Source organism: Macaca thibetana, chromosome 9 (assembly GCF_024542745.1).
Source record: "Macaca thibetana thibetana isolate TM-01 chromosome 9, ASM2454274v1, whole genome shotgun sequence".
Classification (NCBI taxonomy): Eukaryota; Metazoa; Chordata; class Mammalia; order Primates; family Cercopithecidae; genus Macaca; species Macaca thibetana.
Genome location: NC_065586.1, coordinates 16791298 through 16809242, shown reverse-complemented (window position 1 = coordinate 16809242; position 17945 = coordinate 16791298). Strand labels below are relative to the sequence as shown.

Sequence of the window (17945 nt, the reverse complement as noted above, 5' to 3'; positions counted from 1 at the left end):
ACTGGAATTATCAATCAATCAGTCAACCATGGTCAGGATGGTGGGGTTGTGTAAACAATAGCAACAGTGACTCTAATCACAAAAATACCTACCATATCCATTAGGAGGTTTTATGTCACAATTAACAGGAAACTTGATTCAACCTGGTTTAAACACAAAGGAGCAATTCATTGGTTTTTAATTCTGGAAGGTTTCAAAGTTGGGTGTGCTGCAAATCTCTTAATTCAGCATTTTAATTATGTCATCAAATATTTGACTGCTTCTGTTTTTACTTTGTGCTGCTTCAGTGTGAGCCTCACCCTGAGGCTGGCTCCTCTCGTTGCTGTAGAGTTGCTGCTCTCACAGTGGGTACTCCTCACCCACATCAGAAAGAGAGATGGCTTCTATCCCGTGGTATGCTAGAGTTGGCGTGCACCACCTTGCAAGAGTCAATTTTGCTCATCTATTCCTATTCTGCGTTTAATGACTTGTTGTTAATATCTTGAAATTGGCTATCATGGGAGTGTTTATATGATGGAAATTGGCAAATGCCACAAATCTCTTGGAGAGTTGGTTGTTATATTTACCAGCATACTACTGCCTGTATTCCAAATTCCAAATGTCAAACAAGGCTGTCGAAATTCACCTTTGTTGAATTGGATTAGGCCACACGTCCACCTTTGAACCAAGGTCTATGGCCAGGGGACTTGAAATTATAAAGTAAGTGTTCGTAATGATTTTGTCAGCATGCTCTTATAGGAAGAGTATTCTAATAGCAAACAGCAAACAGGATGTCTGATTTCAGAGTCCACTGTGCCATAGTATGTGTTTACATAAAATAATGTAGTTTTGGTCATTCCCAATGGGGAATTTGTAAGTAGGTAAATTTTCTGTGTTGGGGTGATGTGGATCATTAGACATATGTTCAAGTTAGCATCTCCGTGAAATAAAATTATTTTGTTCTTGTGGTTTGTAAATGAAAATGGGAAAATATTTCACATCGTTAATCATCAGAGCAATTAAAATTAAATATCACAGTGAAGTTTCGTTTCACATGCACCAGAATGGCTAAAATTAAAAAGACTGACAATGTCAAATGTTGGCATCCCTGCAGAGCACTGGAAGTCCTACACATCCCTGGCGAGAATGTATACTGATGTAACTACTATGAGATATAGTTTGGCAGTTTCTTATAAAATTAAATACATACCTAATTTGGGGGCTAATAATTTCACTCCCAGTTATATACCCAAAAGAACTGAAAACACCACGTGCCCACACAAAATCTCACACATGAATGTTCATAGCAGCATTATCCATCATAGCCAAAAGGTGGAAACAAACCAAATGTCTGTCAACTGATGAATAGATAAACAAAATGTGGTATCGCTATAAAAAGGAATATATTCAGCCATAAAGAGGAATGACGTACTGACACATGCTACAACATGGATGGACCTCAAAAACATTACATTGAGTAAAAGAAGCCAGCCGCAACAGGTCACATATTGCATGATTTTATTCATGTGAAATGTCCAGAATAGACAAATCCATAGAGGCAGAAAGTAGTTTAGTAATTGCCTAGGGTGGGAGACCATATACAGGAAGGATGATACTGGAGTGATTGATAATGGGCATAACATTTTCCTATGGGCAATGAAAATGTAGAATTGGGAAGAATGTCAGATGCCAAAAATGCTGTGGGAGAGTAAGCCGGCAACACTAATGTAGGGATCATTCGATAACCTGAAAAAGAATCTTACCTTAGTGCCACTATCTAACTTCTAAAAACTTATTCTGATGAAATAATGAGAGACTTCCTCAAATATTTATGTACAGGAATGTTTTTTTCAACTATATCTTTATTTACAGAAATGTGGAGAATATAGAATTTCAAGCAATAGGGGATTGATGGAACATGGGATGGCACATCTATATGTTGGAATTTGATATAGGCATTAATATGTTGGCACAAAAGTTATTGCAGTTTTTTTCCATTCTTTTCATAATAATATAATGTTTTATTTTATTTTATTTGAGATGGAGTCTTGCTCTGTCACCCAGGCTGGAGTTAAGTGACGCGATCTCAGCTCACTGTAACCTCTGCCTCCCAAGTTCAAGTGTTTCTCCTGCCCTCAGCCTCCTGAGTAGCTGGGACTACAGGCGTGCACCACCACAGCTGACTAACTTTTGTATTTTTAGTAGAGACAGGGTTTTGCCATGTTGCCCAGGCTGGCCTCGAATTCCTGACCTCAGGTGATCCGCCTGCCTCGGCCTCCCAAAGTGCTGGGATTACAGGTGTGAGCCACCATGCCTGGCCCTAATAGAATGTTTTAGAAGAATATTTAATCACAAACAAATGCATGATGGATGTAATTTCATATTGATACAAATTAGGCTACAATATGGGTGTCATTTCATATTAATACAAATTAGGTATGATCCAGTTAATATTTTAACAGTATGTGTTCACCTACAAAAATCACTGGATATGTTGTAGTGGACAAATGTCTCTTTAATTTCTTGTTTATTTTCTTTTATATTTTTCTTTGGTGGATGGTAGGCTGGAGCATATATTCGCATTATAATTAGCAAACAAAACAATAATATGTATTTTATAGTCCTTAAACTCTTTTGCTAATAGTGTTGGTGTGAACATCTAAAACGGTTGTTCAATAAACAGTAAGGAGTTTCTAATGATAACTCCATGGTAGGAGTCCCTTATCTGGACATAAGCTTGGAGCAAGTTTCCTCAGTAGCAGCGCTGTTGACATGTTGGGCTAGGTAGTTTTTTGTAGGTCCCAGAGGGTCCCGGGTGTAGGGGCTGCCCCGTGTATAGCAGCATCTTCAGGAGCATCCCTGGTCTCTCCTCCAATCTACAGTGTGACAGCAAAAATGCCTTCAGATAGTGTCAAGTGTTCTTGGGGAGGCAACACGGTCCCCAGTTTACAGTCACTGAATTAAAGGAACCGTATCTAAAGACAGGAAATTCTGAATTGTTTCAAAGTGGAATGTGTCTATTGTGAAGTTCTACCTGTTTTCTCATACCTGTGCTTGTTTCGTAGTTAGAGTAAACATCGTTTCAACAGGAAACTAAGTTAAATATCTCTTGTTTCTCATTTTAATTTTTATAGCAATTGCATGAATCATCATCACATTTTTGTTTTTACGTTTACGGCATTAATTGTTTGTGTTGGTTCTGATCATAATGTGGTTGTTTCATGCCTTGTCCAGCTCGTTCTGCTGTGACAGGAAGCTGCATCAATGATGGCGTGCACATTATCAGAGGTTACAGCCTCACATCCACCCCATTTGCTACTGTGTGTGGGAATGAGATGCCAGCTCCCCTCACCATCGCCGGGCCGGTTCTGCTTAACTTCTACTCCAACAAGCAAATCACAGACTTTGGATTCAAGTTTTCCTATAGGATAATCTGTGAGTAGCCATAATGACAGAGTTTGGAATTTTCTTCTTTTCTGAGTAATTTATACAACGAGTTTTCACAATGATTCATACAGCACCAACTTGAAGATTCAGAGAATTTAAGAGAAAAAAATTGTCAATGAGGTTCATGGTAAAAAAAAAAAAATACACATTTTTTCTTAAAAAGAAGAGGACCTTTTTTATGAACTTTGGCTAGAACTACTCTGAAAATCAAATGAAGAATTGACGTTTGTTTTGTAATTTAAGTTAAATAAATACTACTGCTATTTTTTTGTTTTTCATCCCTTATACAAAATTGCCTGTTAGTCCAAATTATCCAGATGCCTGTTTTATTTCCCCAAGTCATTTTGCTAATACAATAATTAATATTTTATATATTTAGAAGAAATATAAGAGAATGTCTTTACAATCTGATAGGAAAGAATATTTTAAAACACTATGCAAAAAGCACAAGCCCTAAAGGAAAAGATTGACATATTAAACTATGCTATAATTTACAACTTCTCTGTATCAAAGGCAAAGAGAAAAGAGGAGCAACGGACTGGACAGAGGCATTTGTTGCTACCCAGAACATTCTAAGGTTGCATTTCCCGATCTTAAATAGTCTTTTCCCCTCCTGCCTGGTTAGTTTGCTGACAATATTTTTATACTATCTAATGGACATCTCAGCTGCAGTCAAACTGGCACATAAATCTTGTAACATCTTTCTTGGGTCTGTTTCATCTTTGCTCCACCAAACCCACTGCTAAAGGTAGAAAGCTAAATAGTTTCCCTTGGAATAAATTACCGTTCCCATCCACAGAGAAGACTAAAAACATGTATTTACTTCTGAAAAGGGCCTCCATAATTTGCTCACATTAGCTGCTATCTGCATCCTGACTCCCACAGTCTGTAAAGTATGATTACATATGGCCGTGTAGCTCTGTTGGCTCAAGCAGAATAGAACCGCGCAATTAACATTTCCTCTCCCGTCGTCTTGTTGAATAAAGAGAAGGATTGATTTGTTTTATTCTTTTGGCACAAGTGCTGCTTTGGAGAGGTAAACTCCTGCTTTATTTTCTTCTTCTCTTTAATCCCTCATTTTCCTACGAGGAAGTATTCAAGATTCAACATATTCTAGTATAAGAGTCCCACTTAAAGAGTGTCGTTCATGTTAAGACTTCAAATGCTGATATTGTGCAAAGATGGGAGTTATTTAGGCCTTGATAAACTTCCAGAGACCACATAATTGTGTATAAAGTGAAAAGGAGTGATTGCTACCCGTATCTGACATGTAATTCACTTACAGATGGACCTGGGGGTTGAAACACGCAAGTACTTACAGGCACATAGAGAAGACTGCTCCCTGCAAGGTGGGCTCAGCTGAGGCAAAAGCAGTAAAGAAATAAAGAGCCTGACATGGCAGCCACACTTTGTTCCTTATTTCTGAGGATGTAAAGTGGAACGTGTCCATTGATAGTGTAGAAACCATGGAAATACTTCACAATGTGTTAACCCCATTATAATTTTAAAATCATAAAACAAGATATATATAGATAGGTCTTTCCACTGCAGTGAGATTGATCATCAGGAGGTACAATCTGATCCTCATATGTAAACCCAAGCAAAAATAATCATTTTATATTGTAGATAAGAGGGCTTTATTACATTTTTATGTCTGTTGTTTTATTGACTAATGTGTCTAGCTGAAGGCTCTGAGCTGTTAATTGCTGGAATCCTGGAGAGGAATGGGCCTGGCCTCCTCCTGCTTGTTGAGGATTGAGGATCAGTGATATTAATACAAACTGGGGCAAGTTTAGTCCTTACCAGTCTCAGAACTGACTGCAAATACACCAGACTGGAGAGCTATGCACTTGAGCCCACAGAAGGAACTAAACTGGAAAGTTCCAAAAAGATTTCCAGTACTTTACCTTATAATATTCTATCCCTGACAGAAGAGACATGGATCTCTACAATTTCAGATTTCCAGATCACAATCTTTCCTAGATCTATATGCCTAGAACATCATTCTGGTTGCCTTTTCCATACTTTGTTACTGCTGTCATCCCTCTCTCAACCTGTCATTGAAATACAGGGAAGGGATGGTGACACTCCAACAGGTAAAATGTTCCTTCTCATCATTTTCACTCTGGCCATTAATGTGACTCAGACTGATTCCTTTCCAAGAAGTGCCTTTAAATATTCTTCCCTGTTTCCACCCTCTTGCTGTCTTTCATTTTCCTTCCTAGTGGAAAAATCAGAAATATGTGTAAACACAATGAAGGGAGATATAAGTCACTTTAAGAAAAATAATTATTACCTCTCTTACAGAAAAATGTACAATAGTATAGAATCTCTTAAAATCATTTTTCCATGCTGGGACTAATCATTGTTCTCTTTATATTCCCTTGTCTTCTGTTGCAGCCTGTGGTGGTGTGTTCAATTTCTCTTCTGGAATCATCACGAGTCCTTCCTATTCGTACACAGACTACCTAAACGATATGCACTGTCTGTATACCATCACCGTTAGTGACGACAAAGTGATCGAGCTCAAGTACGTAAGACAAATTGAGTTTCTTAAGAAAATCCTTTCAGCATTATTTGTAGAAGAGCCATTCCTTTATTGATGGAGAGCACTGATTCTCATCGGCAGTCTGAAGGGAAATCTACACAGAGGAGTGAGGTTCCTAGATGATAGTTCAACCTGGCAAATGACAATCCCCTTCTCCACACAAGCCAGTAGTAACTAAGGGCAAAAAACAAGCACTTGCCAGTTAAAACAGCTGTGGTAGTTTCCCAACACTTGTGAAGGAGCATCATAAAATGGATTGTCAAGGTATAATATGCCCATCTTGAAATCAAAGGAGAGAGGAAGGGCAAGAGAAAGCTGTTGCCATTGCTGGGTATTTATTATACACAAGGAACTTTGATTTGCACTTGCCATAATTGTCTCATTGTATTCTTAAAACAGTCATATGAGGTATATATAGATTCTAGATTGGGAATTGTATAGATTTTTTTTTTAAATTATACTTTAAGTTCTAGGGTACATGTGCATAACGTGCAGGTTTGTTACATATGTATACTTGTGGGGAATTGTATAGATTATTCCCATTTCACTGATGAGGAAACTGAGGCTTGGAAGGATCAAATCGCTTTCCACAAGCAACACACACATAAAGAGTCAAAATGTGTATTCATGCCAGTCTTCCTCCAAACACCATGTCCTCAGTGTTTCCCAATACTGTCTCTCAAAGGATACATTTTCTTTTCTTTTCTTTTTTAATTTTTTTTCTGAGACAGGGTCTCACTTTCTCACCCAGGCTGGAGTGTAGTGGTGCAATCTCGGCTCACTGCAACCTCTGCCTCCCAGGTTCAAGAGATTCTCCTACCTCAGTCTCCCCAGTAGCTGGGATTACAGGCAGGCGCCACCATGCCCTGCTCATTTTTGTATTTCTGGCAGTGACAGGTTTCACCATGTTGGTCAGGCTGGTCTCGAACTTCTGACCTCAAGTGATACACCCGCCTTGGCCTCCCAAAGTGCAAAAACTCAAAACTGATGCTCTGAGAGATGGCTTGTGTCATTGATCACTTTTCTCCCCAGTCTTACCTATTCCCAACAAGACTGATGAGGGCGATGAAACCTCCTATTCTCCGGAATGACAAAGTTCAAGACTATTTTCACCTGACAGCCTATTTCAGTGATATATGTACGGCGTGTGGTGGGAAACTGAACGGTAATATAGTTTATGGTCATATATGACTTTCCATATAGAAGCCTGATGGGCTAAGGCCACACCTACCTACCTACCTACCTCCCCTCTATTTGTCTGTGATCACTTTCCACCCTAAAGATCCTGTACTCCCTGCAGTTTACTTCCAGAGGCCTCGTGTATCAGTTGGCTCTCAAACTGAAAGATCTCTCTCATCAAGCCTGATTTGGTCCCTGTATCAGGCAGTAACTGTGCTATAGGCTGGGCCTCGAAGAAAACTGCAGCTCTTACCTGGACTATTTGTAGGAAAACAGAGTGTCCTTTAGGTCCTGGGGACAAAAGAACAGAAACTGTCAGATGGCCAGGAGCAGGAGGCCTATGAAGTATGCCTGCCCAGGCGTGGAAGTGTGAGGGGGAGCCATTCGCTACTGTGACCCACTATTTGGTTTTTTGTTTTTTTTTTTTTTGAGACGGAGTCTCGCTTTGTGGTCCAGGCTGGAGTACAGTGGCCGAATCTCAGCTCACTGCAAGCTCCGCTTCCCGGGTTTACGCCATTCTCCTGCCTCAGCCTCCCGAGTAGCTGGGACTACAGGCACCCGCCACCTTGCCCGGCTAGTTTTTTGTATTTTTTAGTAGAGACGGGGTTTCACCGTGTTAGCCAGGATGGTCTCGATCTCCTGACTTCATGATCCGCCCGTCTCGGCCTCCCAAAGTGCTGGGATTACAGGCTTGAGCCACATATGTGTAGGATTATTGCCTTGTTCTGTTCAGGTGGCTTTAACAAAGTACCATAAACTGGGTGGCTTATAAACAACCAAAATCCGCAAAAGTCCAAGATCAAGGCAGATTCGTTGTCTGGTGAGCTCCTGTTTTCTGGCTCATAGAAGGCACCTTCTTGCTGTATATTCATGAGCTGGAAGGGCCTCTTTTATAAAACACTAATCCCATTTGTGAGGGGTCCTCCCCCGTGACCTAATCGCCTCCCATAGGCCCCACCTCCTAATACCATTAGCTTAGGGAACATATGAATTTAGGGGAACACAAGCATTCCGACCATGGTATACACACCACCTCATAGAGGTATGTTATATATTCTCTCTCTCCATATGTATATATTTATATATATATACACACACACACATATATACACACACATATATGTGTTTATATATATACACATATATATTTTTATATATACACACATATATATTTATATATATATACACACACATATATATATTTTTATATATATGTACACACATATATAATCTAAATTTTTTTCAGTTTTCAGTCTGGATCCTGGAGCTCACCATAATCAAATTTACATCTGCATGTTTATTTTATTTTATTTTTATTATTTTACTTATTTGTTTATTTGAGACAAGCTCTCACTCTGTCACCCAGGCTGGAGTGCACTGGCATGATCTCACCTCACTGCAACCTCCACCTCCTGGGTTCAAGCATTTCTCCCACCTTAGCCTCCCGAGTAGCTGGGACTACAGGTGTGTGCCACCAGCCTGGGTAATTTTTTTTTTTGCATATGTATATATTTTTTTATTTGGTACAGATGAAGTTTTGCCATGTTGGCCAAGCTGCTCTTGAATTCCTGACCTCAAGTGATCCACCTGCCTCAGCCTCCCAAAGTGCTGGGATTACAGGTGTGAGCCGCCACACCCAGCCTACATCTGCAGGTTTAGAAAATTACTTATTGTGCACTAAAAGCCTACATTCTATGAAACAGATAAGATTCTAGATGTGGTAGAAGATATAGACCTTAATACAACATAAATCCTTCTACCAAGGCTCTCAAAAGATTCTGGCTACACAAGTTTTTCTGTTAATGGGCTTGTTCAGATCTCTTCTGTGCTCTCCTGGGAAAATGATGTAAAATAAAAAGCCAAAGCAGATTTAAGTCCTCTTAGAAACTCAGATTTTATCTTTCTTTGTGGATTCTTATTGTGAAAAATAAATGTGTTGTCTGTAGAGAATGAAAATGAATGCAGTGTTGTTGAAAATTATCTAGCTGTTGTTCTTCCCTGATCTTTTACAATAACATTAGATATTATATGTGGTAAAAGAAAATCAATACATTTTTCATCTTGTTTCTCATCATCAATCTGAAAACCTTCAACCAACCAAAACCTTTTAGAAAAAAAAATTAACAGTTTTTTTTCCTCAAGGCTGTTAAAAGGAAGCATTTATTATATATTTTCAAAATTATTCCATATTGTGAGCTATCTGTTAGAGCTACTGCCAAAATAAATTGAAAATGCAGGCTGGGCATGGTGTCCCATGCCTGTAATCCCAGCCCAGGGAGGCTGAGGTAGGTGGGTCACCTGAGGTCAGGAGTTCAAGACCAGGTTGGCCAACATGGCAGAAACCTCATCTCTACTAAAAATATATATATATAATTAAAAAAAAGCCAGGCATGGTGGTGGACACCTGTAATCCCAGCTACTCCGGAGGCTGAGGCAAGAGAATCACTTGAACCAGGGAGGCAGAGGTTGCAGTGAGCCGAGATCGCACCACTGCACTCCAGCCTAGGCAACAGAGTGAGACTCTGTCTCAAAAAAAAAAAAAAAAGAAAAAGCAGAAGAACCTACAAAAATGAGGACAGGATATCAACTATTATTTTTTTAAACAAGTTTTTAAAATAAGCTATAAAAACCCACCATAAAACTTGAAAGTAAAACCATGTAGGAAGCCTTGCTTGTTCAGGAACTCTGGAAATCGTTATTTAAAATGACAAAGAATAAGGCCCAAATTAAACACAGTATAAGACAGAGAAAAGTTTAGGGATGCATGTGTCAGGATAGGTTATGCATATGGTAACAACTCCACGGCACAGCAGCTTAACTCAACAAGTTTATTTCTCGTTCGAATGAGCATGTTCAGCGTGGGCTGGCGTGGAAGCTCTACTCATCGTGGTCATCCAACAACCCAGGCTGATGGAAGCTTCATTTTTACATTTGCTTTCATGATCGTCACTGCAGTGGGAAGGCAATGTGGCAAAGCAAGTAGTCATTTGTAAAACTTCTTCCATAAAGTAATATGTATCCCTTCTGCTTACATTTCTGTGGTCAAAGCAACTCCTAGCAGCCATGTCAAACCTCATAGTGTGCGCCTAGAGCAATTCTGTCTGTGCTGGGGAGGCAGAGAGCTGGGACCATGTGCAGAAGTGTCAGTGACCACCACAGAGATCTTAAATGTGAATTTCCTGTTCTTCACCTGACCTTAATATAAACTTCATTTTAGAAGAGGAAAATGAGACTGTGAGAAGGAGAATGGAGCTATGATTCTAAAGCCAGCATATCTTCTGTTACATTAGCATGCTTCCCATAAGTTCTACTTCATCTCATAAAATAACAGGGGAAGAGTAAATACGGTATTTTTAATGAGACCTAAAAAACTAAAGTATTGCTGGGATAATAAATATCTGTTCAACTTGTCAAAATTTGATCTCAGATGGACTTTAATATGCCCTAGACTGTGAATTCCTTGAAAGGTAAGACTGTATCTTACTCACCTTGACATCCCCAGCTACTATCACAGTTTTTGGCATATTGTAATTACTAAAAACAAATTTACCTAAACTTTTGAACTGATCAGTAAAGTACTGTTTGATTTCTAATATTTCCTATCAAGTGAGTCTTGAATGCTCTACTGGTAGTTTTTTCCTTGTCATTTTTTGCAACAGCTAAAGCTACAATTTAATAGAAGTCCAGATGGAAACATCAGCATTAACAAGGTACATTTCACAGGTTCAGTGATTTTGATGTGGTTCCCTCCACCTCCTGCTCGCATGACTACCTGGCAATTTATGATGGTGCCAATACCAGCGATCCCCTTCTTGGCAAATTCTGTGGTTCCAAGCGCCCACCAAACGTGAAAAGCAGGAATAATAGTATGCTCCTGGTATTCAATACAGACTCATTTCAGACAGCAAGAGGCTGGAAGATATCTTTCCGGCAGACATTGGGTAAGAATTCTGGGCTTGTAAATCCAGTTTTCAGGACTGTTACCTCTCTGCTTTACTTAATTTTTTCCCCAACTGACTATGGTTGCTTTTCCTTGAAGCTTAGAAGAATATGCCATGTAAGGGCTTGGTTTTAAAAATGTATGACATATTTTAATGTTGTAAAAAAATCACTCAACAAATGTACCCAGCACTTTGGGAGACCGAGGCGGGTGGATCACCTGAGGTCAGGAGTTCAAGAACAGCCTGGCTATTGTGGTGAAACCCCATCTTTACAAAAATACAAAAATTAGCTGGGCATGGTGGTGTGTGCCTGTAATCCCAGCTACTTGGGAGGCTGAGGTGGGAGAACTGCTTGAACCCAGGAGATGGAGGTTGCAGTGAGCCAAAATCACACCATTGCACTGTAGCCTGAGTGACAGAATGAGACTCTGTCTCAAAAAACAAAACAAACAAACAAAAAATCACTTCGGTAGCACAGTGGAGGAAGGCTAGAAGAACCTACAACATGGGAAGGAAGAAACTGATGATAGAAATCTGGATGGGAAGTGTCAAAGCCTTGGATGAACCCAGAGGGGAAAGAGATAAGGGGAAGGGCAGAAATCTGAGAGATGGAAGGCAGAATATATTGGAAGCACAGTGTTTGGACTCTGATGATATTTTAATGAGGATGTGAATTGAGGATGACTTTCTATAGGTAATTTGTTGGATGGTGGTGCCTTAGGAGACTAAGATGTAAGGGAGAAATGTTATATGTAATTTGGGGTATTTTAAGTTGGAAGACCTGTCTAAATGGAACTGTCTAGTTGGAAGCTGATGCTTGAGAAAGAATTTGGACTGGAGAGGGTGATATAGGGGAGCAGGTAAAGTTAGGTGAGAGGATAAACTGAAAATATGCCCCAGATTACTCCCACTGCATGTGAGAAATAAATTATCCACATCAAACACTGCCTGTGAGAAATAATCACCCAGATCCAATTAACTTAGAACTTTGAATAATTTAAAATAAAAGGTAGTTAATCAACTACCTGTTTGGCTATTCTAACAGCATCAGTGACACAGTCTAAGATCATTAATATTCGACTCTGGAAAGTCTTTTGATCCTTTTCCATTTGAATATCGTTGTGATTAATGTTCTAAAAATGCACAGCTCTCCAAACAAATCTCATACTCTGTGACGACTCAGAAAAATCCAGGCAGTTTTCTGTAATAATAACCCTGATTCCCTTTTCAAACTTTCTCTTTCTCCCATAGTGTGGATAAACTTTGTTTCTCTGATGCAAAACACGGTTTACCTTCAACTTCTTGGTATTGGGCATGCGAATTTTTTCATGCATTGAGGAAAGCAATTAGACATTGTGTTTTGAAGGCTTCCCGGTAAACCACACACCTCAAGACAAATTGTATCAGAAAATCCCTCTACCACCTCCCCTACTTAGCTGTTCCAACAGTAACTTGAAAGCAAGTCTCATGGCCAGTCAGAGAGCGTTGCCCTAATAGAATAGTGTAAGTGAAGTAGCATACAAAAGACAGAAGGCTTTTTGAAAGAAAAATTAATTTTCCTTTGGAGTTATTTTTTTTTTTTTTTGCACAAAAAAAGGATATATTCTTGCCTTTAGCACAGACTTTAGACCAAATGTCATATGTCTGCATTTGCTTTGCTACCTTTCAAGCTGTTTTTCTTTTTCCTAATATATTCTCACAAGAAAATGGTAATTGTTGTGTTAACACTCCCCTCGCTGCTGTTATCTGCATGAAGCTTCTCAAGTGAGCCAGGGTTCCCTAGCCTCATTAAATTACTATGTCTTTCCAAGCCACAAAGAAGACATTTTTAGACCTATTGTGATTTAACAGAAGGAAAAGTCTTACAGTGTCAGAAGCATTGTCTATGCGTGAGTCATTGAACAATTACAGTCACTTACTGTTTTCCGCTGGCCACAGTTAGAGAAAAGGTTTAAGTGGAGAATGTAGAAACGGAATTCCTTGCCAGCATCCTGTTACTCCTGTATTTCATGAAGATGATTTTTACCTCTTTTTCATCTGCATAAATGCCATCAGCCACTTGGAAATACTTAAAAAGTCATTGTAATTACTCTTCGATGGTAATATTTAACTGAAAACCTAAGTATTATGATTTTGCATTGCAGTGGTCTTCCAAAGCTTTCAAAACCACACTGACAAGTTTATTGATCATTCTGCATAACTTTTAAATTTTGTTTCATTGTGGTTTTTGTTGTTTGTAGTGAGGAGAGGGGGAAGGAACAATAAGAATTGCTTTGATTGTAAGGTTTATAGAGTCTTTTAGTTATAGCTCTGGATGAAAACAAACTTGGCTAATAGGATGCCCCTTTTACCTCCAACTCATTTACGTAAAACAACCCTGTCTTTCTCCTAAAGAGAGGAAAACAACTTTGTGGGCCAGATAGTAGATTTTCATTTACAAGACTGTTTGTTCAGCCTGGAAAACAATATCTTCACTTAGTAAATAATTGATGTGGAGAGGAGACCATTTTAGTCTATGACATTTCTGTTTCAATCTTAACTACAACACTAAGTAGGGTTTTGCAGATTTGCTATTTAGATTATACACTTGGCAATGTTTTATGTACATCTGCTTCAATTTTTCAGGAGTCGATGAAGAGACTGGCTTATATAATTATGTGACTATTAGGTTAATTTCGTCTTGTGCATTTATAGTGAGTCACAGCAAATTTGGGGGAACTATCCCTAGTTGCTAATTACTAAACATGTAGTGAAATTGGGTCTCCTTTTTCCTCGCAACTTCTGCTGCTGGAGGCCCGTGTGCGTGGGATGTGAGGTAAGGAAAAAGCACATTTGGCAAGCAGGAGCTGATCTCTAACTGCAATGGACATGTGCCTGCTTGTTTCCCCCATGTGCTCCAACGCTATATGAATAATTGATCCTGAATGGCTGGCAACCAGCAAAATGATTACACTGGGCTGCAGCAATCTGTGAAACTGAAATAATCTGCAAATCGGACCATTTTTCTTAACCGAGTTCGTAGTTTGCATCAGATTGTCAATGGCTTCTATACTCCTATAAAGTTTAAAAAGCTGTTGGTGCTGTGGATTTGGCTAAGTGGGCATGGCCTGTAGGCAGAACGGATGCTTTTAAGCACCTTCTGTTCTGTTAACTTCTGCTGGTTTAGTTACTGCCCCTTCCTTTACCAGTAAGGTGGCTCCAGCCTTGACTCTGCTTATGTGTGTCCTGCACAAAGCACTTCACACTTGCAAATGTGTTTTTAACCATCAGAGTCTCCAGTTCTTCTTCCTGAGGGGGTCTCATACCAGAGAGTTGCTTGGTCTATTCACAATATGCACGTCACACTACACACCAAACTTCTACACATAGGGTTAGAGCAGGGGCTTTCAGTAAACTTATTTATTTTCTGTGCAGTACCATCGTTGTTTCATTTTTTTTCTAAAATGATGTATTCTATAACACTTCAGCAAAACTTCAGTGTAAAAAATGGAACTTGGCTCTATTAGTTGGGAGGTCTGCAGGCATTTCAATTAGTGAGTTACCAAGGAGAGACTGAGGGGTGTCCCCTGCAAGACAGCAGGGGGACAGCACAGGAAGACAGATGGGGAAGACACACCCTCAGGGACAAGCGGTGGCAGTGCCTGTGTGTCTGGAGTTGGTTCCTTCCTTCAAGAATGAAGCCACAGACCTTCGTGGTGAGTGTTACAGCTCTTAAAGATGGCATGGACCCGAAGAGTGAGTGGTAGTAGGGTTTATGGTAAAGAGCGAAAGAACAAAGCTTCTACAGTGTGGAAGGGGACCCGAGTGGGTTGCCGCTGCTGGCTGGTGTGGCCAGCTTTTATTCCCTTGTTGCCCCCTCCCATGTTCCATTTTTGTCCTATCAGAGTGCCCTTTTTTCAATCCTCCCTGCGATTGGCTACTTTTAGGATCCTGCTGATTAGTGCATTTTACAGAGCACTGATTGGTGCATTTTACAATCCTCTTGCTAGCTACAGAGTACTGATTGGTATGTTTTTACAGAGTGCTGATTGGTGTATTTTACAATCCTCTTGTAAGACAGAGAAGTTCTCTGAGTCCCCACTTGACCCTGGAAGTTCAGCTGGCTTCACCTCTCACCTAGACTCAAAGCTCCCAGCCAGCCCCTGTTACCCAGATCACACATGCTGACGACAAGGGCCACTGTCTGCCTTCCTCCACCTGGGGTATTTGTCACATGGAGAATGAGTCAGGTTACATTAAGGTCAGACTCAGAGACCTTTGCTAAGAGACCAAGGCAAAAATACCCAAGCACATATGTAACAAGGACAGAATGAATTACAGTCCAACAAATGTAGAAATATGGTCAGGTAGGCTGGGCATGGTGGCTCATGCCTGTAGTGCTGGCACTTTGGCCAGATCACTTGAGGTCGGGAGTTCAAGACCAGCCTGGTCAAAATGGTGAAACTCTGTCTCTACTAAAAATACAAAAAATTAGCTGGGCATGGTGGTGCATGCTTGTAAACTCAGCTACTTGGGAGGCTGAGGCAGGAAAATTGCTTGAACCCGGGAGGCAGAGGTTGCAGTGACCTGAGATCGCACCATTGCACTCCAGCCTGGACAACAAGAGCAAAACTCCATCTCAAAAAAAAAAAAAAAAAGAAGCTGGGCATGGTGGCTCACACCTATAATCCCAGCACCTTGGGAGGCCGAGGTGGGTGAATTACCTGAGGTCAGGAGTTCGAGGCCAGTCTGACCAACCTGGAGAAACCCGGTCTCTACTAAAAATACAGAATTAGTCAGGCATGGTAGCACATGCCTGTAATCCCAGCTACTCAGGAGGCTGAGGCAGGAGAATTGCTTGAACCTGGGAGTTGGAGGTTGTGGTGAGCTGAGATTGTGCCCAGCGTGGGCAACAAGAGCAAAAAACTACATCTAAAAAAAAACAAAGAAATATGTCTAGATGGAAAGAGCTGATTGATGCATGATATCATTGCCAGCTGATATGGCTTTAGAAAAGCCCTATAACATTTTGGAACTCAATTTTTATCTACTAAAAAACTGATCAATTTGAAATATTACAACTGTTTATCTTTTAAGAATGTGATGGGGATAAAGCAGATAATTTCTGGAAAGCACCTTAGCTGTCAGAGTGAAAGACTCCATGTATTAGAAAGTAATATTGACATCCCAAATTTTCAAGCCCCCCCCCCCCCGGACCCTATTTCCAAGGTTGGGGGATGGCTGAGGGTGGGGTGGGCAGGGATCAACATTCTCAACAGGACCACATCATGCTACAATGATTTCTTGTTTTTTCCTACCCACTTTGCACTGACACCTAACCGGCAAATCCTAAAGTACATTTTATAATCTAAATCTGAAATCAAAAGCTACATTCTGATTAAATCCTCAGGCCTTGCAGAGGCCTGGTGCACAATTGTTGCTCCATCAATATTGTCCATATGAGTGATTTACAGAATAAATGGATAAATTGTGCCTACTTCAAAATCATATTTTATAATGTGATATAATAATATACCGTATAGAACACATTAGATTTTATCTAGATTCAGTTCATTCTCAAAATTCAATCCTGGCTTATATAACTGTTGGGTAAGATGCACACAGAGAGGTAAATGGAACCACTTTCATCCTCAGAGAATTAGGAATCCCGGATCACACTCAATATTTAGGTCATCTGTGTGTGTCGCCTATGGGTTTTCGCCTATTACCTTCACATCTGGAAAATGTCTCTCAAACACGCTAAAGGAAGACAGTGGGAGTGGCAGGAGGAAGTTGAAGGGGATAAAAGAGAAGGAAGAAGAGAAGAAAGAAAGAAAGAAGGAGGCAGAGAAAGCTGAAGAGGGTCTAGGGCCACAAAGATGGAGAACATAGTCACAACAAATGGAAAAAAAATCTAACGTGTCCAATTCAGACTTCTCCTTCTAGTATGAGTTTCCCAGTTTTGGTGTTAAATTTAAACTTTATGAGGCACATATACAATACAACAATACAAGAATAAACTTAAAAATTTAATGGCATAAAAAATATATGTGTGTGTCTCTGGTTACCTCTTGGCAGCCTGATTGAAGTTGGCAGCTCACGTTACTGTTAGAAGTATAAATGCAATAAGGAAGTTGAATTGTAACTTGAATAATTTGATAAATCACTGATCAAATAACCCTCAGTTTAGCAATAATGAGGGTATTGCTCAAAAGCAACCAAGGAATGTCATTTTTCTGGTTTCCTAATGTCATTTGCTCCCTGTGATGAAGTCTGAGAATGAGATGAGCTGAAACTGTAAACCCATTTAAAGAAAAAACGAACTAAGCTGATTTCCGTCCTTTTTCAGCCCTGTACCTTTTACTGGTGATTAGACTTCCCTTGGGGGATGATACTAAAGACAAGGTTATCTTCAGGTTATTCTTTGTGGGTTTTATGGGGAAAGGATTTTTGCTGAGCTGAGAATGTGGGAACGGGATAAAGAAACCAACAAATGCTTGGTTCACCAAAACTTTACAAAAGCAAGTAGACAGCAGTTAAATACCAAATCAGCAAGAAGAAAGGAATGGTTCTTAATAAATATATTTCAACACCGGAGTCTGTGCCCCCACCGATGACTAGATTGCCACTCCTGGTCTTGAAGGGTGGGGTTGTCCTTGTGAAAATAAAACCAGATGGTACTGTGGAGACCAAACTAAGTGATACAGTGGAGTTAATGGTAAATTATAGGATACCATTTTGAAAAACACTGAAGGGAACAGGTGCTGGGAAGAAGCACTTATTCCGTGTGATCTAAAACACGAGACGCAACCCAGTTTTGTCGCAGGTAACTGGTTATTTGGGGTTAAATTATTTGTACCCATAAATTCCCT

The 17945-nt window shown here is 39.9% G+C and overlaps 2 protein-coding genes across 2 annotated transcripts in view; both read left to right on the top strand.

The window, feature by feature from the left end:
* Nucleotides 1-17945, top strand: part of RSU1 (Ras suppressor protein 1) — a 349246-nt gene that overhangs the window by 56413 nt on the left and 274888 nt on the right. The window lies entirely within an intron of this gene.
* The window catches only part of CUBN (cubilin), a 315954-nt gene that overhangs the window by 260982 nt on the left and 37027 nt on the right, over nt 1-17945 (top strand). Inside the window, exons 57-59 of the mRNA XM_050805391.1 lie at nt 3214-3414; nt 5827-5956; nt 10877-11094. Coding sequence (XP_050661348.1) covers nt 3214-3414; nt 5827-5956; nt 10877-11094 — 549 coding nt within the window. The remainder of the gene's footprint in view (nt 1-3213; nt 3415-5826; nt 5957-10876; nt 11095-17945) is intronic.